The sequence below is a fragment of the Caretta caretta genome, chromosome 6 (assembly GCF_965140235.1).
Source record: "Caretta caretta isolate rCarCar2 chromosome 6, rCarCar1.hap1, whole genome shotgun sequence".
Classification (NCBI taxonomy): domain Eukaryota; kingdom Metazoa; phylum Chordata; order Testudines; family Cheloniidae; genus Caretta; species Caretta caretta.
The window spans coordinates 8,137,653-8,164,146 of record NC_134211.1 but is presented as its reverse complement, the minus strand read 5'-3'; the positions used below and the strand labels follow the sequence as shown (position 1 = coordinate 8,164,146).

General features: G+C 51.6%; 3 protein-coding genes across 3 annotated transcripts in view; all 3 read left to right on the top strand.

Moving 5' to 3' along the window:
• Positions 1-26,494, top strand: part of LOC142072426 (uncharacterized) — a 65,599-nt gene that overhangs the window by 1,024 nt on the left and 38,081 nt on the right. Inside the window, exon 2 of the mRNA XM_075129074.1 lies at positions 144-443. Coding sequence (XP_074985175.1) covers positions 144-443 — 300 coding nt within the window. The remainder of the gene's footprint in view (positions 1-143; positions 444-26,494) is intronic.
• LOC125638263 (uncharacterized) lies at positions 311-13,044 on the top strand. Its single transcript, XM_048853797.2, has 4 exons — positions 311-443; positions 584-698; positions 1,168-2,306; positions 8,707-13,044. The coding sequence occupies exons 2-4, from the start codon at positions 620-622 to the stop codon at positions 8,707-8,709; spliced, it is 1,221 nt and encodes a 406-aa protein (XP_048709754.2). The 5' UTR covers positions 311-443; positions 584-619; the 3' UTR covers positions 8,710-13,044.
• Positions 24,781-26,494, top strand: part of LOC142072626 (integrin alpha-D-like) — a 33,317-nt gene continuing 31,603 nt past the window's right edge. Inside the window, exon 1 of the mRNA XM_075130074.1 lies at positions 24,781-24,877. Within this exon, the coding sequence (XP_074986175.1) occupies positions 24,841-24,877 (37 nt within the window). The 5' untranslated portion in view covers positions 24,781-24,840. The remainder of the gene's footprint in view (positions 24,878-26,494) is intronic.

The window sequence follows — 26,494 nt, the reverse complement described above, 5'->3', positions numbered from 1 at the left end:
AGGCAGCCAGTGTGTGTGCACGTGAAGACCCCCCCAGCCCGGGTTTGCCTGGCGGACGCTGCGGAGGCGCGGGGAAGCCAGAGGGACGATGCTGGCCCAGGCACTGAAGGAGCCTTAAGGGTTAAAACCACCAATTTCTTAAGCCCTCCCCTTCCCAGGCGGGGCCATAAGCGGGGCTGCAAATAGCGCAGGGACCTTCCTGTCCCCGCGGCCCCGACTCCCGAGCCCGGCTCCGTGTGTGCCCCGGGGTCCGCAGGCGATCGGGAGCGGGGCCCGGGGGGCGCAGAGAAGCGCAGCCGGAGGAAGCTCTCGGGGCAGGGAGAGAGGCTGCCGCAGGGGCAGGAAATCGCTGCCCGGAGAAGTGGCTGCAGCGACGAGGGGATCCGAGCCCGATCCGCAGTTGGGACCGGAGGGACCACGGCCCCAGCTCCGGGGCAGCCCGGGTGTGTGTGTGTGTAAAGCGGAGCCCTGCAGGGGCCCGCCAGCTCCGGGGTAGCCCCGGGGTGGGAGTTTTGGGGTGGCTCTTTGAAGGGCTTAATGGTAATTTATCAAAGCAGGACTCCCCCTGTTTTCTCCCCTGCAGGCAGGATTCCTGGTCCCTGACCCCGGGATCTCCGGGATGAAGCGTGGGGATCAGCCATGTGTCCGGGATCTCCAGGGCGCCGAGGAAAGGGAGACCCTGGCTGTCACTTGCACAGGTGAAAAAGGAGTGAGGCTGGCTTGGGGACCCTCCACGAATTAGCAGCCAGGACCCCGGGGTGCCATGCTAGAGCCATAGATGGGGAAGGCCAGAAGGGACCGTTCTGGTCGGCTACTCTGACGTCCTGCCAAACCCACACCAGAGAACTGCACCCCAAACCCGTAGGGCTGGCATCAGTGATCCACAAAGCTGGGGGACCTTGGAAGTAGTAAAACTGTCATCAAATTACATAGGTTAGTTTGGCAATTCAGGGGAGTGAAGGGATCCCCGCAAAGCCGCCTGGAGCCCTCCGGGTTCTGTCTGGTCTTGCTCAGTATCCTCTCCCGCAGGTCCCTGTCCTCCACGTCTCACTCCCAGCTCCCACCTCTGGTAGGAGCCCTCCCCTTCCCCACCCTTTCTCTGAGGGCTTTGAGGAGGGTCCGGTTCTGCTGGGGAAGAGCCTCGTCTGGATACTCTCTATTTCCCAGCAGGTGCAGGAGCAGAGGAGAATCTGCAGCAGGAAGGGTGTGTGGGAGCGAACCCACACGGGATGCCCCAGAGCCCCGAGCGGAGAGATGCTGGCAGGCCAGGATGGCATCAGGGAGACCCCCTAGAGGAGAGACCTGATGAGTGTGAAGCTTATGGGATCCCTGAAAACATCATTATTCTGGAAACCACCTACATGGGAGAGAGACCCTATAAATGCCTTGTCTGTGGGAAATCCTTCAGCCAGAGCTCCCACCTTGTCCAACATCAACGGATCCACACGGGGGAGCGACCCTACAACTGCCCCAACTGTGGGAAGAGCTTTAGTCAGAGCTCCCACCTCGCCCAGCACCAGCGCATCCACACCGGGGAGAGGCCCTACCCATGCGTTGAATGCGGGAAGAGCTTCAACCGCAGCCACACGCTGGCCAAGCACGTCCGCACCCACATGGGCTCGCAGCCCTACATCTGCCCTGAGTGCGGGAAGAGCTTCAGCCTCAGCTCCCTCCCTCAGCACCTGCGATCCCACCTGCCGGGGAAGCTGTACACCTGCTCCGATTGTGGGAAGGACTTCAGCAGCAGCTCCAACCTGGCCCAGCACCAGCGCACCCACACGGGCGAGCGGCCCTACAAATGCTCGGACTGCGGGAAAGGCTTCAGCCAGAGCTCCAACCTGGTGAAGCACCAGCGCACCCACACGGGGGAGAAGCCTTACAAATGCACCGAGTGTGGGAAGTGCTTCACCCAGAGCTCCACCCTCATCCAGCACAGGCGGATCCACCGGGGCGAGCGCCCCTACAAGTGTCCCGAGTGCGGGAAGAGCTTTGGCCTCAACTCGTCGCTGGGGAAGCACCTGCGCATCCACACCGGGGAGAGGCCCTACGAGTGCATGGAGTGCGGGAAGAGCTTCAACCTGAGTGCCAACCTCATCCAGCACCAGAGGATCCATCGTGGGGAGCGGCCCTACAAATGCCCCGAGTGTGGGAAGTGCTTCAATCTGAAGTCCACCCTGGTCAAACACCTGCGCACCCACACAGGAGAGAGACCCTATAAATGCACCCAGTGCGGGAGGAGTTTCATCGACAGCTCAAAGCTCAGCAAACATGCCAGGACCCACGTGGCAGAGAAGTCTCCCCAGGAGGTGCAGTAAGATCCTGCGTAGCAGGAGGTGCAGTAAGATCCTGCGTAGCAGGATCTGCAAAGGGGCTCTGTCTTGGCCCTGGTGCGACTGCTGCTGGAATAGTGGTACTGATTCTGGTGCCCACAGTTCAAGAGGGATGTTAATAAATTCGTGAGGGGTCAGAGAAGAAGGATTATGAGGGGTCACTAGAATGATGAAAGGATTGGAAAACCTGCCTTATAACGATAGATTAAGCTCCTTGACTCTATTTAGCTTAACAAGGAGCTCGTTAAGAGGTGACTTGGTTACAGTTGAGAAGTATCTCCATGGGGAACAAATCACTCTTCAGTCGAGCAGCAAAAGGTTTGACTCGATCCAATGGCTGGAAGTTGAAGCTAGACAAATTCCGATTAGAAACAAGGCACAATTTTTCAACACTGAGGGTAATTAGCCATTGGAACAATTTGCCAAGTGTCATGGTGGATTCTCTATCACCAGCACATTTAAAATCATGATTGGATGTTTTTCTAAAAAATCTGATCCAGTTCAAACAGGGATTAATTCAGGGATGTTCTCTGGCCTATGAGACACAGGTGGTCAGAGTAGATGATCACAATGGTCCCTTCTGGCCTTGGGATCTAGGACTCTGTAATGGACAACTTTTCCCACGGTGAGGCCAGAAATTAGATGCCCCAAATGAATCTATGGCTCTTGAGTTGCCCTGTGTAGAACCATAGATTTCAAGGCCAGAAGAGGCCATTAGATCATTCTAGTCTGACTTCCTGTATAACACAGACCAGAAAAACCTCACCCAGTGTTTCCTGCATCCAGCCAAGAGGCCCATGGTTCCACTTGAATGAGGCCAAGATTTTTCAAAAGCCACTAGTCATTTAAAAAAAATATATTTTTTTGGAACTTCTTTTTGGTTGATCACCTTGAGACCCCTTTTATAGGGGTCTGGTTTTCAAAAGGTGCTGAGTGCCCGCCCTCTGAAAACCAGCCCCTTTAATATGTTTCCAAGAAACTTAGAACTGGAAGGGCCTTCCTGGGTCACTGAGTCAACTCTGTGCTGTTGCATGCCATAATGGAATCCTACTCGGAGACTTACCCAGATCCATCTTCAAACCAGTTAGGGTGTTTGCTCCTAGTGGGAGGCTGTTCCACAACCTCCCTCCTCTGATGGTCAGGAACCTTCTCATTTCCAGCCTATGTTGATTCCTGGCCAGTGTGTCCCCATCTGTTCTTGTGCCAACGTTGTCCTTTAGCTTCAATAGCTCTTCTCCCTCCCTGGTGTTTTCCGCATGGTATATTTAGAGAGAGCAGTCAGATCCCCTCTCAGCCTGCATTTTAGGTAGGCTTGGAAGGATTAGATGTTTATTGGTAAATGTCAGTTTCACCACACACACAAACCATCAACAGAATATTTCTATCAATATTAATTGAAATTTACAAATAGGCAAAGTACGAAAAATGCTGCTTGAGAACTTATTAGAGTCAAAATCCAGTGATTTAGATTATTGAATTGGGCTTTTTACAAATGGACCGACGAATGAACAGTAAAACCAGGTATGATCTGTTGATTTAAGGATATTTACTTTGTATATTGTGATGTGATGTTAACGATTTGTGTTTGAATGGTGTATAAAACTTTTAACTTTTTGAATCTCAGTGGCTTTTGTCATTAAATAATTGTCTGACACCCCCCAATATTTTCCATACAACTGTGAAAATTTAAATAGATAATCTCAAATAATGCTTAAAAATAGGGCTGTCAAGCGATTAAATAAATTAATTGTGATTAATTGCACGATTAAAAAAATTTATCGTGCTGTTAAACAATAATAGAATCCTATTTATATAAATATTTGTGGATGTTTTCCACATTTTCAAATATATTGATTTCAATTACAACACAGAATACAAAGTGTACAGTGCTCACTTTATATTTATTTTTTATTACAAATATTTGCACTGTAAAACTAAAAGAAATAGTATTTTTCAATTCGCTTAATACAAGTACTGTAGTGCAATCTCTTTATCATGAAATTTGAGCTTAAAAATGTAGAATTATGTACAAAAAAACCTGCAAAAACAAAACAATGTAAAACTTTAGAGCCTACAAATCCACTCAGTCCTACTTCTTGTTCAGCCAATCGCTTATACAAACACGTTCGTTTACATTTGTAGGAGATAATGCTGCCTGCTTCTTGTTTACAGTGTCACCTGAAAGTGAGAACAGGCACTGTTGTAGCCGGTATTGCAAGATATTGACGTGCCAGATGCACTAAAGATTCATATGTCTCTTCATGCTTCAATCACCATTCCAGAGGAAATGTGTCCATGCTGATGACGGGTTTTGCTTGGTAATGATCCAAAGCAATGCAGAGTACTGCATGTTCATTTTCATCATCTGAGGCAGATGCCACCAACAGAAGATTGATTTTCTTTTTTGTTGGTTCGGGTTCTATAGTTTCCTTATGGGAGTGTTGCTCTTTTAAGACTTCTGAAAGAATGCGCCACACCCTGTCCCAATCAGATTTTGGAAGGCACTTCAGATTCTTAAATCTTGGATCGAGTGCTGTAGTTTTCTTTAGAAATCTCCCATTGGTACCTTCTTTGTGTTTTGTCAAATCTGCAGTGAAAGTGTTCTTAAAGTGCTGGGTCATCATCCAAGACTGCTATAACATGAAATATATGGCAGAATGCGAGTAAAACACAGAGCAGGAGACATACAATTCTCCCCCAAGGAGTTCAGTCACAAATTTAATTCATGCATTATTTTTTTAACAAGCGTCCTCAGCATGGAAGCATGTCCTCCGGAACGGTGGCCAAAGCACGAAGGGGCATATGGATGTTTAGCATATCTGGCACATAAATACCTTGTAATGCTGGCTACAAATGTGCCATGCAAATGTCTGTTCTCACTTTCAGGTGACATTGTAAATAAGAAGCTGGCAGCATTATCTCCTGTAAATGTAAACAACCTTGTTTCTCTTAGCGATTGGCTGAACAAGAAGTAGGACTGAGTGGACCTGTAGGCTTTAAAGTTTACATTGTTTTGTTTTTGGGTGGAGTTATGTAATAAAAAAACTACCTTTGTAAGCTTTCATGAGAAAGAGATTGTACGACAGTACTTGTATGAGGTGAATTGAAAAATACTATTTCTTTTGTTTATCATTTTTACAGTGCAAATATTTGTAATAAATAATATAAAGTGAGCAGTGTACACTTTGTATTCTGTGTTGTAATTGAAATCAATATATATGAAAATGTAGAAAAACTTCCAACATTTTTAATAAAAAGAAAAGGAGTACTTGTGGCACCTTAGAGACTAACCAATTTTGGTTAGTCTCTAAGGTGCCACAAGTACTCCTTTTCTTTTTGCGAATACAGACTAACACGGCTGTTCCTCTGAAACATTTTTAATAAATTTCAAGTGGTATTCTGTCGCTTAACAGTGCGATTAAAACTACGATTAATTTTTTAAATCATGATTAATTATTGATATTATCCAGCAAAATTATTTTAAAAAACCCCAAACTAATTCTGAAAAGCCTAGTTTTCGGCTAACTAAGTGAAGCTCTTTCCCTCTCCTCTTGTAAACTAGGTACTCCATTCCTCTTACTAGATGTTTGGCTGCGTGTGTGTTCTCCCTGTGTACTGCCCCAGCTCTGCGCAGACAGCTGGCACAGCAGACCTCGAGCGAACTGCCCAATGACCAAAGATCCATTAAGGTACGAAGGCACCAGGGCAGGTTTATTGTTGACAAAGCACGGTAATAGCACCTGGCAGACTCTATGAGGATAGTAAGACACGTATACCCGTGACAATGGATGCAGCTCTAATACAAGGGCCTATATCTCAGACTCTCTTCCTACTACACCTCTGATCATCCTAGCTGCCTTCTCTAAACCTGTTCCAGTTTGAATTAATCTTTCTGGACCATGTGACCAGAATTGGACACAGTATTCCAGATGAGGTTTTACTAGTGCCTTGGTTTCTTTCCCAAATCATGAATCCCCTTTGAAAATCTTGACCACGGTATCTTTGAGAGAAGCCAGCCAGTCCAGTCTGGCTTGGAAAGTCCACCCCACCCTTTCAGGGAATTGTTCTGATGTGGTGTAATTTTACCAATGGGCAATAAAGAACCAGGGATTACAGATTTAAGGAGAGGCAAAAGGAGAGAAATCTAGTTATGATCCAGTGTCATGTGAAACTTCTTGACCAGGGAGCTGAGAATTTCCATTGTTCTTGAAGCAAGATCGGCAAAGGGCCCCAGACTGGGATTCAAACCCTTGGATCCCAGCACCACCCTCTTTTTTTTTTTTTTACATGCCCTACTCAGCCCCTGCTGAGCTGGCTCCTTTCATCTCCCCTTGTAAACTGGTCCCTGCAGCCTCTGATCACGTCTGTTGCTCTGCCCTAGGCTCCCTGCAATCTGTCTGTATCTCTCCAGGATTGCTGGGCCCAAAGATAAACCCAGAAGGGGTCTCCCCAGGATTATACAGACAGGGACTATCCCCTCTGTTCTCAGGTCTGGGAATGGGATGTGCAGCCTTTCCCCTCTACGGGCTCTGAGCAGCCTCAGGGCAGGGGAGTGGGTGGCTTGGAGGGTGAGGGGGTTGAGGGGAATGGGATATGGACCTTCCCCTCTAGGGGGCACTGGCTCTGATCCAGCCCCAGGCCAGGGGACTGGCTCGCTCGGGGGGCAGGGAATGGGATACAGGTCAGGACCTTAGTGTGTGAATCTCGTTTGCTGTGTTCATTAGGCCTAGTGTGAAACGAGTTGGGTCTCAGCCCAGATAGGAACAGACAGGTGTGCGCTTGACCACTGTCCCCACAAAATGGTGGGCTCAGTGACAGCAGGGGCCATGAATCCCTGAGACATTTCTGCCTCCTCAGCTCCCCCCAGGGTTTGTGACTGAGGTATTTACTTCACGCCTGTGACCCCCTGTCCACCTCAGGCCCCAGCCCCCCACCCAACTGCCTCAGAGACACCAAACCACAACATGCCCAACTGCCATGGAACCTCCAGAGCCCAACATTCCACCCAACTGCCACAGAACCTCCAGATCCCAACACTTCCCCCCCCCCCCCCCCCCCCGGCTGCCACAGAACCTCCAGACCCCAGCACCCCCCCCCGACTGCCACAGAACCTCCAGATCCCAATATCCCCCTCCCCCGACTGCCACAGAACCTCCAGATCCCAATATCCCCCTCCCCCGACTGCCACAGAACCTCCAGACCCCAACATTTCACCCAACTGACATGGAATCTTCAGATCCCAGCATTCCAGCCAAGTGCCATGGAACCCTCAGTCCCCAATAGTCCATCGTAAATGGGCTGTGTAGCAAGGTAGCTGAAGTCCTGTTCCAGTCCAGGTGCACCGTCCTTTGGTGTAATGAGAAGGGTGGAGCTGGGCTAGGAGCTATAAAAATGAGAGCCCAAAAGCAAGTGACAATCCAGAGAGGGAGGTAGAGTCATGAATGCAGAGCTCAGGAGCAGAGCAGAGCGGAGCAGAGCACGGCTGGGCTGGGAGCCTCAGGGAGGGGATGTCTGGAAGGAGGGAGAAGTGAGAGGTCCCTGGTGAGCATGGGAGCCAAATCAGGCTGGAGAAAGCAGAGGGCCTTCAGGGGAGTCACCTACAAACTCCCCCAGGCCAGAGATCCGTGGCCAGAGAGGGCTGAAGGCTGAGAGCAGCAGCAGGAGGCTCAGGACAGCTGAAGCCAGAGGGGCAGAGAGGGCTGAACTCTGGGGAAGGATGGAGGGTTGAGCCCACTGATATCTCCAGCTGGAACCAGACCTGGGAATGAAACAAGGTGGAGAAGCACCCCAGCTAGAAGGGTGCTGGAGCCGTACTGCAGAGCCGTGGTTTTGTTCATAGATCCCAAGGCCAGAAGAGATCATTGTGATCATCCAGCCTGACCTCCTGTGTAACACAGGCCTGAGAACTTCCTTGAAATAATTCCTAGAGCAGAGCTTTTAGAAAAGCGTCCAATTCTGATTTTAAAACGGTCAGTGATAAAGAATCCAGTATGACCCTTGTTAAGTTGGTCTACCGGGTAATTACTCACATCTCCTTGTTAAAAATGTATGTCTTATTTCCAGTCTGAATTTGTCAAGATTCAGCTTCCAGCCATTGGATCATGTTAAACCTTTGTCTGCTAGATTGAGGAGCCCATTATAGCAGATCAAGTCACCCCTCAACCTTCTCTTTGTTAAACTGAATAGATTGAGCTCCTTGAGTATCATTTCAATCGTTCTTGTGTCTTTTTTCTGTTCGCTCTGCAATTGATCAACATCCTTCTTGAATTTTGGCGACCAGAATTAGACACAGGATACCAGCAGAGGTCGCAGCGGTGCCAAATATAGGGGTAAAATAACCGCTCTACTCCTACTTGAGGTTTTCCTTTTTATACAGTGATGAATTGGCACAGGTTCCATCCCCGAGCCATGACCCATGGTCTGATAAGAGTCCAGACGCTATGTGTGATGAGCAGGAACCCTCCAGATGTTCAGCCCATGCAACGCTCCCCAGCCGCTCCAGATGTTCTGCAGGTGACATCATTCCTCAGCCCTCTCCAGATGTTCTGAACTTGTAATAATATCTCTTCCTCTCCCCCAGACCCTTCAGATGTTCAGGACATGTGGCATTACCCCTGAGCCACCCTCTCTTCCCCCTTCTCTGGCCATTTTTGGGAATCTTTTCCTTTGCTTTTAACAAAAGCCTGATGTTGAATTATTTTCGGAAGGCTCTGTACAGAGAACACTCCCTGATTTTAGCCCCTGGCCCCGTTCTCTGCTGGGGGCAAGATGGGGAAATGTTCCTGGAGACCCTTTGGGGGTGAGGGGTGTCAGGAGGCAGCAGCCTGGATGGCTCACAGAACAATATGAAGCCACTTGTCCATTTTTAACCCTGCAAAAGGGGACAAGTTCTGGAGCTCTCTAGCTCAACCCTCCACCTTCTCTTGTATCAGGAGAGCTCCGTCTGGCCAGGATGGCTGCTGAGGGTCCCCCGTAAACGTTCTCTTCTGAAATACTGTCCCAGTATTGCCTGCAAGATGGGAATCGGCAGAAACAGAAGCCCACAACCTCCTTGATCGTTTACATTCCTCTAATCTCCCAGCAGAGGGCGCCCTGCCCCAAGATTGAAACAGTAAAGGACCAATAGTCATGCTGCAACCACCAGGGAAAATCAACTGCAGGGACTTCCCTGTGCTGCCTGGGAGCTGTCTGGGGAGGGGAGGGGAGGGCAGGGGGGAGAAGAACCCTGCTGGGCTCAGTTGCACAGACCCCCTCCTTCACTCCATGGTGCAGCAGAGTTAGGAGAGATCAGATCAGATGTATCCAACATAGGCTCCCGGACCAGTGGGATGCGGGCCAGGAGTGGGGTGGTGGAATGTAGCCCCTCCCTGGGGACATGGTATTATGTTCTATAGGTCTTGTTGTTTAAAGGCAGGTCTCTCGGAGGCAGCATCCCTTGAGACACACTTCTCCAGCCGGGAGGTGGAAGACACTTATTGCTAGGGCCCTACCAAATTCACAGTCCATTTTCATCAATTTTGTGGCCAGAGGGTTTTAAAATTGGGCAGTTTCACGTTTTCAGATATTTACATCTGACCTTTCACAGTGCTGTAACCGTGGCAGTCCCAACCCAAAAGGTACCCAGAGATGGGTGTGATCTCCCTCTCTGCCCCCAGCAGCCGTACAGGTGAAGAGGAAGTCCTGTCCCTTCCCATCCCAGCTGGGACTCACAGCTCAGAGCTCCCGGCTGGGGCACTCCCAGAAGTATGGGGAAGATCTCATGGAAGGAGGGTCTCAGCCATGCTGGCGGAGGGCTTTGGGGGCAGCAGTACCTTGTTAGCCAAGAGGGGATCTTGTTAGTGCGCTGAAGCTCTGGACCAGGTTAGGATTTTAGGGCACCTGTCACCTATTGTGTCCTGTAGTCCTGTTTGCTGCCTGGACTCTCTGCCCTTCGTTACACTTAGAGCAGCTGCCTCTAGAAATGACTCTAGGTGCTGTGTGTCGTGTGGAGCTGTGCACAGGGTGTAACCGGTGCGCTGGGGTGTACTGTTGCTGTGGGAACAGCAGGCTTTGTCAGGGGTGATGGAAGCTCCCTAAAAGTTTGGGGGGACACCGTTGCTTGAACCGTTAGCCCACTCCCCATGCAGCCTGTTCCCCTGAGGCCCTGCCCCTGCACCGCTCTTTCCCCCAAGCCCCCACCCTTGTGCCACTCCTTCCCCCGAAGATACCCTCCTCCCCAAGCCCCTGCCCTCGCACCACCCATTCCCCCTCAGACCCCGCCTCTGGACTGCCTCTTTCCCTGAGGCCCCGCTCCTCTGCCACCTCTTCTCACAAAGACCCCGCCCCCGCTCACTCCTCTCCGCCCCCCCACCACTTTCCTTTATGGCTGGTAAAAAGTGATGGGGCCAAGGCCCTCTAGTCCCCCCTCTTCCAGGACCCCTGGACCTGGTAATGCTGTTAGTGTCCAGGGGACCAGGTCTGGGCACTGCCAGGGGGTGCTCAGAGGACTGTTCCTCTCTAAGCTGCAGAGAGACAGCAGAGCCTGCGTGGGCGGAGAGGGGAGGTCGTGTGGTGCCTGTAGATGGGAGTCGGGGAGCTGGCCCCCAGCTGGCAGAGCCACGGCTGCTTCACGCTAATGTAAGCGGGGGAACAGTCCCACTGTTGTGGGGAACTTTCCTGGCTTCTGCACTGCCCTGGTGAAGTGGGCTAGCGAAAGGATCTGAGTCCTCGCTCCCACTTCCTTTACCCAGTGGCCTCCCTGCCCTTGAGGACTCCCCTTCCACTCTCCTGCCTGGCAGAGTCCTCGTAACCCCAACAAGGCTGGGCCCAGGATTCCTGGGGGGCTCGACCCCCAACCCTGCTGCGGTCACCTAGGACAGGGGCGGGGGCGTCCCCACTCCGGGGTACTCTCTCTGCACTGGGCACTTCTCTGACCCACTGACCACTACATACAAGTTAAAGCAAATGCAAGTTATTTAATCAACAATTATTTTTAAAAAGAATGAGGAAAAATGGGAAAGGTTAAAGGAAACACATCACCCCGCTCTGTGGCAGGGAACATCACAAACCGTGTCTCTGGAACGTCAGGGCAGTTCACAGTCTGTTCCTTGTAAGTCCCAGGCCTTCTCAGGCCCTGGCTTTGCTGCAGGGATGCTGTGGGTTGGACACTTGCTCTGGTGGTGGCCACACGCTCTCAGGCTCTAAGAGGTAGGACCCTTCTTCCCAGTGTCGCCCCACCCTGTCGGGGTTACGATCCAAGCCTGGCCTGCGGAGCCTCTTGGCTGAGGCGTCTCCCTGTGCTGGGCCCGCTGCCCAGGGTCCCCCTCGCTCTCCCCAGCTGCTCACAGCACCCAGCTCCGGACAGCTCCAGCCCCAGCTCCACCACTCGGTCTCTGCACTGCTGCTGCTGTTGCTGCTCTGCCTCCAGCTCCCTGGGCTGCTTTTCTGGCCCCTCTGGCTCTGGTGGCTGCAGCTCTGCTCCCAGGGCAAGTCTGCTCTCTCTGGGCTGTGCCTCTGGCTTTGGGGCTGCAGCTCTGCTCCCAGGACAGGGTCTGCTCTCTCTGGGCTGCTTTTCTGGTCCCTCTGGATCTGGCACAGCTCTGCTCCCCAGCTTAGCTTGGGCCCCTGCTTTCTCCTTAGCTCGGCCCCACTCTGTCTGACCCAGGCAAATCCAGCTCACATGGAGGACGGGACCTCCCTGGCCTCCTGACTCTCTGATTAGCCTGCCCACCCCGTCATTCAGGCTAACCTGGAGCATTGGCCTCTCCCCATTGTTCCTGGGGGCTGTCAGTCTCATGGTCCTGATTCCCCATCGACCCTTCCCCCTTTTTAGTACTGGGAGCTAGCCAACCAAAACACCCCCACTGAATGTTAGTAAGGGGGCAACAGTCCCCTTACAGTAAGGGCAGGTGCCTCACAACCCTGGATCTTCCCAGGGAGTGTCCCACATGGGGAGTGGGACACTGACTTCGCAGGCAGAGGTGGATTGAGATCTGTTCAACTATGTGTGTCATAGACCCTCTACAGCACTTACAATAAGGATTCCCCTTCAACTTGTGAGCCTGGGGCTGGGGCTTTGGCATGAGGAAGGGATGGGATCTCCTCCTGCTGTTGAGATCCACAGCAGCCCTTCCTTTCCGCCAGGGCACTGAGCTGGCACAGAGAGAACAGGGTCTGGGATAGAGCCAGGAGTCAAACCCAAATCTCTTGACTCAGGGCCACACCTTAGTCCCCAGACAAGTTGGAGTCATTCCCTCTGGGGTGGTTGTGACGTTCCCCTCTGGTGTTATCTGGACCGGTGATCTGATAGGCCTCTCCAGTCCTTGGCTCTGGGAGCCAGCCTTCCCCTGCTCTGCTGTGAGAACCCCCACTCCTGGGCTATCCACGCACAGCCTCTGGCATGTAAGCTGCTCCCCGCTACTTGCAAGCGAATGACACTAGCCAATATCTCCGGTCCCAGACACAACCCTGGGAACCTCCATCTTGCAGTGTCCAGTTATGCCTGCTGGCTGCTGCAAGCTTATATAAGTTTGTCAATATAACAAAGAAATTGCTATGTACCAGGCTTCTTATCCTAAGGGGAGTCTCTGACACACTGCAAACCAAATGCACTGCTTCAGGTAGAATAAACAAACAGATTTATTAACTATAAAGGTAGATTTAAGTGATTATAAGTCAAAGCATAACAAGTCAGATTTGTTTAAATGAAATAAAAGCAAAACACATTCTAAGCTGATCTTAACACTTTCAATGTCCTTACAAACATAGATGCTTCTCACCATAGGCTGGCTGGTTGCTCTTTATCCAGGTTCTCCTCTTTGATCAGCGCTTCAGTCACTTGGTGGTGGTGGTGTCTGTAGATGGAGGTGGAAGAGAGAGAACATGGCAAAATGTCTCTCCCTTTTATCATGTCCTTTCTCTCTTCTTTGCTTTGCCTGCCCCCCCTCTCCCCCCGCCCGTTCAGAGTCAGGTGAGCATTACCTCACCGCAGTCCCAAACTGCCCAAAGGAAGGGGGTGACTCCCACGAGGGTCTAACAGATTCTTTTGTTGCTGCCTAAGCCAGTGTCCATTGTTCCTGTGAGTTTGGGCTGGGTTTGTCCCATCCATGCCCTGACGGGGTGTGAACTGCCCCTCTGTTCTTGGAGAGTTTTTGCATGGGCTTGCTTTAAGCCATGAGGATACATTTTCAGCCTCATAACTACATACAGTACATGAAATTATAACCTATAACTTCACTATAACATGACTGTAACAATTACTATAACATCACTATAACAACCATGTTCAGTGCCTTATGAGCCTTCCAATATGACAAACTTTGCACTGGATACCACACAATCATTTTATAGAGATGAACGTGGGGGAGCAGGGTGTTCCCCCAAGGTACAGAACATCACAGTGGTGCTCAGCCAGTCTGGGGCACTTTGACCTCCCTACATTGGGCAGTTCCCGGGATGCTGTGGACAGCTGTGTTTGTTCCAAAATCTAGTCCCCACCTCGGATCCATTCTCCGGGGACAGAGGGAAAGGGGAACCCGCAGAAAAGAATCACGGTCACCGTGAAGATGTGGAGAGCTCCGCTGCATCACGGTGACTCTCATCTCAAATGAAACCCCACCCACAATCAAACCATCGGTGTTTAGGAAACACCCTCTCCAGCTCTTCCCCCTGGGCCTCCCCTCTGCATCATGTTGGACAGTCTCTCACAAAAATGTCTCAGGCAGAAATGAAAATTAGGGCATCCATGACAGTTTTAATGCCATGACATGCCCAGAGCCCTAACCACACCCCCTATGAGCTTTTCAGAGTCACTGCTTTCCAGGGTACAGACCCCCATCGAGTAAATGGGAAAGATATTCTCTTTTGGTCTCTTTGCACCCGATGTACAGCTTTGCATTTGGCCGTGTTAAAACACATCTGTTTGAAAAATGTGTATAGTGTTCAGTATTTAGACTTTATGAAATGCTTGTGTAAGTTGCTGCAGGCATTGATCTCACTGAAATGTCTGTACCCCACGTTATGAGGTTCTATTATGGACATAGACCATGGGACGTTCCACCTCATGGGTTTGACAGGCAGCAGCCCCATGGCTCCTGATTGGCTCCCTGTCCCATAAAAACCCAAGAAGTGGTCCAGGAAATGTCCAGGCAGCAGCATGGCTCTTCGGTAGCTGCTACGACTGTTCCTGTTCTACGCTCTGGAACTCCTGGCTTGACCTCAGCTTGATTTGGACTCAACGGGCTCAACCACCGCTCCCTCCAGTACGGATCCGAGGACAGAATGAGTATGAGGTGCACGAGATACTAGACTCAAAAATCAGACACGGCTCCTTATAGGCTGGGAGGGTTCTGGCCTGGAAGAGCAATCCTGGGTTCCTGCATCCCGAGATCACACGCCCAACTTCATGGCAGCCTTCCATGATTTGGGGTCCACAGTTTGTGTTGTGGTTTTGGCACAAAATCCCACAACCCTGCCAAACCGAGTCCAGCAGGAGGCTCCCCGAGTGGGGTGGGGGTGGGGGAGCAGTAAACGTAAGACTCCCTGAGTCTAGAGCCAGGCCAGTAGTATTACCAGGCAGCTGATAGCTCCAGGCTGACATCCAGTAGTAGCTATAACCAGCCTCTGCTCCACTTCTCGTGACCCGCTGTGGACACAGACCATGGGCTGTTCTACCTCAAGGGTTTGACAGGCAGCAGCCCCAAGGCTCCTGATTGGCTCCCTGCCCCTATATAAACCCAAGGGGCATTTTGGTCTCTGTCCAGGCAGTAGTGTGTGTCGTCTGTAGCAGCCATGAGTGCCCCTGGCCCATGCTCTTCAGCTCGTGGCTTGATTTGGACTTTGCCTCCTGACTCAGATCCTGAAACCCAACTTGAACCCTGACCCTCCATATTGACCCTGGTCCGGACCTGACTACGGACTCCTCGGCTACTCCTAGCCTCAGGTTTGCCCCTGCTCTGAGCCCTGGCCCTGACTGCTCTTGTTGGGATCCTGTCGGAGAGACCCTACACGTGTCCCCAGCATGAGAGAGGGTTCACCCAGCCTGCTGTCCTGAGCAGACAGCAGAAGACCCACCAGTGTGCTCACAGTGGTGTCACAGGCTGGCCCTTTAAGGGGAGTTGGGCTCAGCCCTGGTCAGCTGCTCCTGATCAACCAGTTCAAGTCAATGATCAGCTCCAGCTGGGGAGGAGATGGGGGATCTCTATAAAGGGGAGAGCAGCCCTGCTGGGGATACACCTCCACCAGCTGTATTCCCAGTTGTGGGGTCCCCCAAGGCTCCCTGCCCCAAGGAGAGCTCCCCCTGCTGGAAAAACATCTGTGTCTCCTGCACACCCAACCCTGGAGGAGCTGAGTTAGGGAGAGGGTGGCAGGAGAGAAGGAGACTCCAGGGGCAAGCCCTGGAGAGGCAGATAGCCTGGAGGCAGGCTGGGAATAAGGATCTAGCCTAGGGAAGAGCCTCCAGGCTTGGGTAGGAGCCAGGCCTCCAGGGAGACAATCTGGAGGGTCAGCACTCTGTGTGAGAGTGCGGGGCTGAAAGCAATGCCTGGGAAGGACGGCAGACCCTTGGTGCTACTGCTTAGGGTATTTATCAGTGTCCCAATGGGGGGATGGTGGGGCACTGCAGAGGACAACCCTGCCACAGTAGGGATGAAGCCAGCTTGAATGGAGAGTTTATTAACTGCCAGAGGATCAATCCAAGGGGGAAGCCCCAGGCTGGCGAGGGCTCCTAGCTCCAGCTTATGGTGCTTTGGGGTAGCCACAAAGGGGGGAAATCTCAGCAGGGATCCCATTGCAATCAGAGCTCGGTGCTGGCTGCAAGGACCGCACCCAGGGCAGCGGTCCTATGAATGCCCTGACTGGGGAAGATGCTGCAGTCAGCAGGGGGAAGCCCATGAGGGACAGTCCCTGTTGGCTTTACTGCCCAAAGCTTTGGTGCTTAGGAACAGCTGGTACGGAACGCTGCAGTGCGGGATATTGGGCGTGCATCAGACCTGTCCACTCCCTCCACCGGCTTCCCTTTGGAGCAACTCCTGACTGATGCCATGTGCGGACGCGCCAATTCCAGAAAAGGAGGGTCTTGTTCCTGTTGGGTGTCACCCACATTGAAAGTGGAATACTGCACCTTAAATTCATGCCCACCTGAATCCGGCTTAGTTTCCATACCCTGAGAATATTGAATCTGGTTCACAGGCTTGGTCCTTAGCTTCAAGGCTTGGTCCCAGGGAATCGAGAAACATCTCAAGCTTCAGGATAAGGATCAGGGTTGGCAAGTCTGCCCCTCTGGGTCTTCTTGTTCTGCCTCTGTACAGTGCCTAAAACCATGGGGATGTGGTGGCCTAGGTGCTACCGTAATACACCTAATAAATGTCCAGTACCTAACACAGAGGGGTCCTGGTCCATGGGAAGGTAGTCTACATGCTTCCGTAATTCACCCAGTAAATAATGTTCAGTGCTTAGAACAGCTGTATCCTGGTCAATGACTGGGGCTCCTAGGTGCTACCATAATACACCTAATAAATACTATACCGTGCCCAGTGCAGTGGGGACCTGGACCATGCCTGGGGCTGTCCTAATTGCTACTATCATTGAGGTAGACTCGTCTGTGCTGGACACAGAACTTTCTCAGGGCCTGATCCCAGGCTGGAACAAACTCCCCAGTGACTACAGACCATTCCAAACCTCCACACCTTTCATTCCAAGCATCAGGGGCATTTCTTTGATCTTGCCTTCTCAAGCATAGAGCTGTTTGTGTGTGTGTGTGTGTGTGTGTGTACACACATACAAGAGGGTCTCACACCTTTGTTGCTTCTGCAAGCAGAGCTCACAGCACATGCCACGGGTTCCTTGCATCTGTTCACTCCCCACCCCACAAGCTCCCTATGTATCTATCCCATCCCTCTCTCTTCGTCCCATTGCAGAATGCAAGGGTGGAAGGCGCTCAGATACTCCAGTGATGAGCGCTGTCTAAGACCCAATGTTGAACAGGGAGCACTTCACCCTCAGATGCCACATCTCTGCGTTTCTTTGGGGCAAGTCATCTGCAAGGACTGAACTTTAGCAAAAAGCCTCTCTCTGCTTTCTGAGCTAGAGGGCCAGGTTCGGGGAGTTTAAATGGTCCAAAGCCCATTGCAGGGCTCTGCTTCTATTGCAGAAGATTTGTCTGTGCCTGTGTCAGGGTTGCAAACCCATGCGTAGGCTGGGTGAGACGTTCCTCTGGCCAGCAGAATGTGACGTAGCCTTCTCAGAGTTGGACAAAGGATCCTGTGACTGCTCCTGTCTGGGCCTACCCAGGTTTCAGACCCCCTTTCTTATTGGACACAGATGGCTCGGGGGCAGTATTGACACAAGAACACAAAGCACCGGGGAGGGCCAGAGCTTATTACAGCCGAAGTCCAAAGTCCAGTGGTATGATTTCACAATATCGAGATGGCCTTGCTGAGATGCGAACGACAAGCACGCCCCTAAGCAGAGAGCAAGGAATTAGAGCTCAATGGGGACAGGTGTGATTAGGAAGAAGTGGCTGTCTCCTCTCTCTCCCCATAACTTGCAGAAATGAAAATGTTCCTGGCTCACCTATTGGACCAGTGAATGGGGGGTGTGGGGGTTTACAGGAATGGACTCCAGAACATCGAAAAGCTTCCCAAATAGAGGACCTCGATATCAACGTAGACTGGAAAATCATTTGGCAAACACAGCCACCGTGGAAGATAGCTTTCACTGTAGTATGGGGAGGGGATGCTGTCTGCTCACAGCAGGAACACTCCCATCTCCGATGCAATATTTTGAAAGGTCAAATCTGAGTTGGCGTGAAAAACATCCTGACAGAAAGACGCTGTGTCGATATAGAAATACTTAAGACTGTATCATTGGTAATTTGCTAAATTATGTCTTCTCTGAGAGGGGAGGGTAATTTTCTGGGTTGGATCAACCCTAATTCAAATTGCCCTTCAGGATACATGTAAGAAACAAACTGTCAAGCTCCTTTATGAAATGGCTAGCTGAAACCATGGGAGCCGCTGCTCAAAATGCAGGCCATGAAAGACCAGTTGGAAACTGAGCTGTGGGCGGGGGAGGGGTTTTCTGGGTGCTCTGTATGTGAACAGAAGGAAACAGAAGTCAGCAAGGAAACACTAGCCACAGAAGCGGTGAAAGCCTGACACTGACTGAAAGGTGAGAGAGGTTTTGGACAGAGTGCTAGCTAGAAAGGGGGTTGGGGAGTGGGAGCAAAGTAACTGTCTCCTGCTTTTCGATTCCTGCAGTGTTCAGGGAAACAGGATTTTGTATGTTCTTTGGAAACAAACAGGACTGCATCCAAGGAATACCTGACTCCATCATTAATGGAACCTTCTAACAGAAAAAACCCAGGAGGCCCTGAATATTGACGAACCACTCAATGCAAAAGGGACAAAGCCATTTAGAAATGTGCCCGAGGGAAGAGGCTGATAGCTGCCATCAGATGAGTCTTTGAGTTATTGACAAAGCTGATAGGAGAGTTAAGGACATTTCTTTCAGACTAAATTGAAGGAGCAATTAAATGTCCCTTTATGTAGTGAGAGCTAGAAATGGGAAGCCATTGCCCAAGCCGGAAAGGGACAAGGAAAGGCCACTCAGAAGTTTAAACCATAAGGAATGAGGGACTTTGAAACCCAGAAAGATACTGGAGTCCAAGTTGAACAGTTGAACAAGCACCCACACAATCAGTCAGTTCAGTCTATAGTCTAGGAGTACTCTTGGATTCCCTGTTGACGCTGATCTCTCACATAGCAGCATCTGTGGGTAACCTTTTCTACCATCTGTGGCTGTCTAGAACACTCGGGCCCACCCTGGTGGACAAAGACCTGGCCTCAGTTATACACCTATTCACCACCTCTCAGCTGGACTACAGTAATGTCATGGACCATCACCTGGGCATGAAGCCATCGGTGTTTAGGAAACTCAACTAGTCCAGAACACTGTAGAACATCATTCCCCAGTATGGGATACCACATGTGAATCTAACCCATCCTGTGCTCTCTACACTGTCTTCCCTGAGAGTAGACTCAAGTTTGAGACCTCAGGTTTTTACCTTCAGGATGCTCCATTGCCTATGTCAAGGGTATCCATGAGAAACGGGTGCAATCACGGTCAAGTGGCCACTCATTAGCATATCTGAGTCTGTGGGGAACGGATCAATCCACTTTGCATTGTGGAAAGCTCCAGCAGGGAAGAGACCAGGCTGGAAAGTTCTCCATCAGACTCCCTGGCACCTTCCCACACAGCTGTGGCATCGGTTTCTCAGGAGGATACATCTCAAAACTGCCCTAGACTATAAAGAGGAGGGGAAAAGTCCCCCAAGGGATTTTTCACCTAAGATGCCAAAGGAGTTGAGCACGTTGGACTTTGTGGGAGATCCTGAGTAGGGGGTGGGCAGCCGTCTAGCTGGAAGGATGTGTGGTAAGAATCTTACTTTGAACCAAGACTGTAGTTTTGTTAAACCTGAGTCACTAGAAAGGGGTTTTCACTTCATTTACTGGTAACCATTTCTGACTTTATCCCTGCCCCCTGAACTCACTTTAAAGTCTCGCTCATTTTGATGAAATAAACTTCTTTTGCTTTTATTCTAAATCAGCCACATGCTGTGTTTGCCTAGAAGTGAATATTCACTCCAGTTAAAGAAACAAACTGTTGGGCTTTTGTCTCTTTAAGGAAGCCATTGTCTGTATCAAAAAGAAAAAAGTGTGTGATCAGCACCCACCCACCGATCAGCTGTTTGGTGGGAGGTGCTGGGGGAGGGGGCGAAGCAGAGGTGGGAGGAGGCGGAGTGAGGGAGGGGCGTGCTTGAGGGAGGGTATGGGAAGAAGTGGGGTGGGGTGGAGCACCTGGGAAGAAGAAAGTCGTCACCTGTGGTCTGTATTACTCCTCTGACTGTCCCAGGACAGGGCTGGACATTTCAAGGCAGAAGGTTTTGGGGAAATTTGGGACTGGGGGTATGTTGGGGTCACTTGTCTAGCAGTAACCCAGGCTGGCAGAGACCAGAGTAGGGCTGTAACGCGCAGGGGGCTGGAGTCAGAGTCGCTGGCTGGGAGAATCCAGACAGGGAGCTACAGCAGTTGAGCATTTTAAGGCTCTCAAGGTTATATGACAAGCGATGCCACAACTTCTCGCTGGTCTGAACTGCAGCCCAGAAGGTGACCATAGCCTTATGCTTATTGACAAGTTACTTTCCCATTGGATACGGTAGCTCTTGCCCTCTGGTTTGCTCTTGCAGCTCTTGTCCAGTTCAAAAAGCTGAGATCCAACTGCCATGAGACTGATCGAGTTTCTCCTCCATATTGGACAACCACTTGGGCCATTTCTTCTGCTTTTATGCAGTCACAATCTCAGTCTCTTAGCCGGGGGGGCCTCTCTTTTGAGTGCTTGCCCGATGTGTGTGTGTGTGTGTTTGTCTTTGGAATTCTCCAGCTTGCATCTAGTCCAGATTGTAAACGTCATCTGTTGCCACAGGTGTCCATTGTTCTCATATTGATTGGGTCCGTTCTCAGCCTCTCCCTTCTCCGGTAGTGGGTTTTGCTCCAGGTAGATTGGGGACACAATAGCCAAGCTGTCACATAGCTCTAAAATTGCTTCCTATACAAACATCTCACAACAATTGGTGAGTTCCTACCTTTTGTCAGAGACCCCCATGACCCCCGTCAGTGAGATGTTCTGACATGGGACATCAGGGGCTTTGTCTTATATATGCAACTATACCCGCTCCCCTGAAAAAAAAAACTTTCCTGATTTTTCACACTTGCTATCTGGTCACCCTAGGGGTAATATAAATGCCTGGGGGGGGTGTCTCTCTGTTACAGCTGTTCCAGAATTCCTGTAGGTCCCCGGCCAGGTGGCTCCTTTCCCTTCCTGGCTGCAGAGTGTCCTCTGGGCCAGGCAGGGTCTTTTCTGAGGCTGCTGCAGCTGAGACCTTGCAGGGAAATGCGGGGGCCAGAGCCACCAGGAACCATTTTCCTCCCAGCAACCCCACTACCCTAGCTCCTTTCCTGGGGCCTCCCGCTACCTGGTGTTCCAGCACTTCTTTCTTTAGGACTCCAGCACTGGATAGATGGACCTCAGTGTGCTCCGGTCTGGGGAGTGCTGTGTTCCTCTCTCTTTCTATGGCACTGCCTTTATCCCAGCTGGGTCAGTATCCATGTGATCCCTTAATCTGAAAACCCTTTCCGGGCCTGTGCCTGCTTTACAGAGCCGTCTCACCCAAACACCAGCTTTGTGTAAACGGGGCACCATGTACATATACATTTTTCCATCTGTCAGGGTGTAGGGGAGGGGGGAATTGATCTCAGAAAGGTGTCAGTAGTGCACATCTTGCAAATCTACAGCCTAAAAAGGATGTGAAATTGATGTGTGAATTTCTCAGCTCGGCCCCCCTCACTCTGACTCAAAGGCTGGGGCATGAAGAAGCTAGGTTTTTAGTTAGATTGAGGACAGATATGACTCCTGTGTGAGAGAAAGATGGAGAGAGCTAGAGATACTCCAGTCAGCATTAGGTCTCTGTGGGTCCTCACTATAAACATTATTTATCCTCCCCCACCCCGCTCCAAGTTGTCTCCTGTTCTGTCTTGAAACCACTTTGTGCCTCTCTCCCTGGTCAAAGTGGCCCCCTGTCATGCCAGGTACTGCATGGAGCCCGGCCGAAAGCTGGGAACCCCTGTGGGGCTGGGTACTGCAGGGAGCCTGGCTGAGAGCCGTGGACCCCCGTGGGGCCAGGCAGTGCACGGAGCCCGGCCGAGAGCTGGGGACCCCCGTTGGGCTGGGATGCTGCATCGAGCCCGACTCAGGTCGGATCCAAACTGTGATGGGTGCTGCACAGACGCGCAGTGAGAGACGACCATTGCCCTAAAGAATTCAGTCTAAGTAGACAAAGGAAGGCTTATTATCCTTAGTTGGGGAAAATGGAGCCCCAGAGAGATTCAGTAACTTGTACAATCTCATCCAGGGAGTCTGTAGCAGAGCCAGGAGCAGGACCGAGGTTCCTGAGTCCAGTTTAATTCCTGAACCACAAGCCCAGCCTGTCTCTGTAGTGGGCTCGCTGGTCTGTCAAATTTAACCGAGAGACAAGCAATAGAAATATCCAGCCTACAGTGGTCAGTAGGGGATGATGCCTTTTCTATAGGGCTATCTGGAAACACCATATAGGATTCTGATGCAGGAAGAGAATTCTCTGTTGCTCTAGGATGGACCCCAAAATGCCCATAGGACTGTGACCCTTTCCCATTCAGGCCTGCAGGATCTGTGTTCTGCTCTTCAAACACCATGCGCCCAGGGTTTGGATTGTGTCTTTGACAAATGCTATGAGACAATATAGACAGCCCCGTGCGCAGGAAAAGATGGGTTTGAATAGTGGCTGAGCTAGATGTTTTCCCTGCACATTTCCTGCTTTGGGGGATTTCCCCCAATACTGGGTCCCACCCCAAAGGCAGCTGAACAAGCTCCAGGGGAGGGATCCCTGTACACATGCTCAGCCTAGAAAGCGTCTTGTTGTTGTTGGTTGTTGTTGTGCGGGTTTAGGGGCACTAGGAAATGCATGAAGGTCCCGTTGTGTGTTTTTTGAATGGGGAACAGGGTCCTGGCTCTGGGTGTGGTTTTTCCACTTTCCCTTTTGCTGCAGCTGGTCCTGGATCACATGTCACAGGCTGGGGGGCCAAATGGCCTGTGGGGCTGGGTTCCAGATAAGCAGGGCTGGATTCAGGCAAAATGGCGCCCTGGACAAACTCGTCCTTGAGTGCAGTTGGAGAACAGCAGCGTGGGGCGCAAGGCGCGAGAGCCAGCTTCTGGCCCCAGATCCGAGCCCGGCTGCACATGGAGGAGTTTCTGAGCCTGGGGGTTCCCCCGGCCATTCGCCGCGACCATCTAGCTGGAGGAGAGCGGTTGTGCGGCAACACTCGTCCCTTCAGGAAAGGGGGACACGGGCCGGCCCGCTTGCTCCGCAGGGGCCAGCTCTGTTGCCTGTGACTTCCTGCCAGGCTGGCAGCTCCACCCACGCCCCGCCTGTGTGTCCAGGGGCTTCAGCCCCGGGCTCGCCCGCACTCATCTCCTCTCTGGCAGCCCAGGCCTGCCAGCTTGTGGCACTCAGATGGCACCCACCCTCCCCAACCACGGCACCCTGGGCGGTCACCCAACCACAAGGCCGGCCCTGCAGGTAATAATTGGAGAAATTAGAAGCCTCGCTGACTCCCCTGTCTGCTTTCCTCTGGAGCACAGAGTGAATGGCCATCAGCCGCGTCTGGAGTAGTGCCCGGGGGCTGTTTATACAGGATCACTAGGCCGGTGCTGAGATGCAGCTGCCTCTGGGGTGGGGCACAGGGGCTGCTTATACAGGGATTCCTTGCCTGGTGCTGAGATGAGCCACCTCCCGGGTGAGTACAGGGGCTGGTTAGCCGTCATCCAGCAATGCAATTTAGAAGTGAATCTGACACCAGTGTAAACCCATCCCACTCCCTGAGTTTCCTCCATCATGGCCCTGGCCTAGCAGAGTCCTGCTTCGCTCCTGTGAGCCGCCACAGGGTGCAGCAGCCATGGGGCTGGGGTACCAGCTCCCCACCCATGCAGATCAGGTGGGAGCCCTCTGCCCTTCTCACGCCGAGCGGCTCACACAGCCAAAGGGGAGGCACCAGCCCAGGGGGGTTCGCTCCTGCGGGAACGGCTGGGAGGGCAGCGTTTGTCCAGTGGTCGCCACTGGGTGTAAGAAAAGTGTGTGTGGTTGTCTCAGTGCAGGGGTGTGTGAGTGGTTTTTGGGTGTCTGTCTGTCAGTGGAGCGTTGGATTGTGACTGTCCGTGTCAGGTTGTCTCAGTGTCATATTGTGTGTGTGTATTTGGGTGACTTAGTGTTGTTTTGTGTGTGTGTGATTTGTGTGTCTCATTATCGTCCTGTGTCTGTCTCAGTGTTGTCTGTTTGTTTAGCTGTGTGTGTCTTTCACTGCAGTTGTGTGTCTAATTGTGTATCTGTCTATCTCAGTGTAGTTGTGTGTGTGTGTGTCTGTCTCAGAGTAGAGGTGTTTATCTGTCTGGTTGTGTGTCTGTCTGTCTCAGGGTAGTTGTATGGGTGTCTGTCTAGTTGTGTGTGTTTGTCTCAGGGTTGGTGAATTCGCAGTATTTTCCCCAAGAATTAAAATGAGAGGGGTGTTGAATTTACAAAGGGTGGGGGTGGAAAATGACTAAATTAGCAATACCACATGTAACCAGTTGACCACTGACAGGTGTGGGGGAGGGTATGGGGGAGTTCAGGGTGTATGTGGTTGATCTTTTTTATTTGTTTTTTCACATGTCTCCATGTAGCTGCGTGTGTGTCTGACTAGTTGGGTGTCTCAGTGTAGTTGACTTTTTCTTTTCTCCATTCTGCTTCCTTCCTATAACACCCCTGAGTCTGCCCCCCTCGCCCCATCAGTTTTTCTCTCTTTTCGGGTGTCACTTCTCTTTCCTCTGCACTCCGCTGCCTCCTCTCCAGGCAGCGCCATTGAACCTCTCACTCCCCGCTCCACACACACCCCTCACCCAGCACAGGATGGACCCCCTGCCTCTGCTCCTCTACCTGTGCGCAGGTAAGTGCCAGCCAGAGGGACTGGGAAATGCTGGGCTCCTCCACATGGGTGCCCAGCGAGTACCCCTCTGGCAGGGGGATGGGAGCAGCTGGACTGTCAGGACTCCTGGGTCCTATCCCTGGCTGGCTCTGAGTGGGTTGGGAGAGTGGGGTCTGGTGGGTTGCAGCAGGGGACCTGTGCATCAGGAGTCCTAGGTTCTCTCCCCAAATTTGGGCGGGGAATGGGGCTCTAGTGGCTTAGAGGAGGGATGGGGGGCGCTGATAACCAGTATTCCTGGGTGCAGTTCCTTCTGTGTTCTGTTCCCCCAGACTCTCTGGGATGGGAGTGGGTCACAGGTGCGACTCCCCTTCTCTGTGGGGCGTGTGTGCTTGGTAGGATGTGGGGCGAGGTCCGGCGGATGCGAAGTGGATGCAGTGTTCGCAATTGCGCAATCCTGCTGTAAAACCACAGCCGCTTTCTTCTGCTTCAATGTCACATCTCTCTTCTCTGTGAGTCCTGGACCCATCAGGGAATGGAGGGGGCTGACTTTGGGGTGGCTGAGAGTGAGGGGGATGGGCTGGGCAGGGGGACAGACTGGGAGATGGGGTCTGAAAAGGGATGAAGGGAAGAAAGGGGGAGGCCACCTCAGCTCCTCCCCCACCCTCAGCTCCTTTGTCCCCAGTCCCCACCCACTCAGCTCCACAATTCTGCACCCCGCTTTGCCCCATATCTGCTCCTCCTACAGCTCTGGGGGATCTTTACTACCTCCCAAGCCTGAAGGGGGCAGCTCCCAGGGGATTCTTGCAGAGGGATGGCCACGCTGTGTGTTAGGGATTCACTCTTGCCACTGATGGGCTGTTTGGTGTATCTTGTGTGACATGAGTTTCGTGGGTCTCAGCTCGGGCTCCCATGGCACAAGCTTACCAGGCCACCCTGCATTAGCTGACAGACTCGGTCGAGAGACCAAGAACTGCCTGGGCCAAGGAGCTCCCGCTGCGATTCTGCGGCCAATCCTTGAAGGCAGAAGAAGGGGAAACTCGAGTAAGAGCAGAAAAGTTATTTTACCTCTGTATTTGCTAGTGATGCAAGTGCCTCTGGAATCCTGTTCTGCCAGTTCTGGTGCCCACAGTTGAAGAAGGATGTTGATAAATTGGGGAGGGAGTCAGAGAACAGCCATGAGAATGATCAAAGCATTAGAAAACCTGCCTGATGGATTGAGCTCCTTGAGTCTATCGCTATTTAGATTAACAAAGCAAAGGCCAAGGGGTGATGATCTCAGTCTATAAGTACCTGCGTGGGAAACAAATATTTGATATGGGCTCTTCAATCTAGCAGAGGAGGGTGTAACATGATCCATGGCTGGAAGCTGAAGCTAGACAAATTCAGACTGGAAATGAGATGTAACATTTCTAACACTAAGCCTTGGTCTACACTAGGAGTTTAGGTCGAATTTAGCAGCGTTAAATCGATGTAAACCTGCACCCATCCACACAATGAAGCCCTTTTTTTTTACTTAAAGGGCTCTTAAAATCGCTTTCCTTACTCCACCCCTGACAAGTGGATTAGCACTTAAATTGGCCTTGCCGGGTCGAATTTGGGGTACTGTGGACACAATTAGACGGTCTTGGCCTCTGGGAG

Coding starts and splice junctions, on each gene's coding strand:
- LOC125638263 (XM_048853797.2), top strand. CDS start 620: ATGAAGCGTGGGGATCAGCCATGTGTCCGGGATCTCCAGGGCGCCGAG. Junction 699..1,167: donor CCTGGCTGTCACTTGCACAG/GTGAAAAAGGAG, acceptor TCTATTTCCCAG/CAGGTGCAGGAGCAGAGGAG.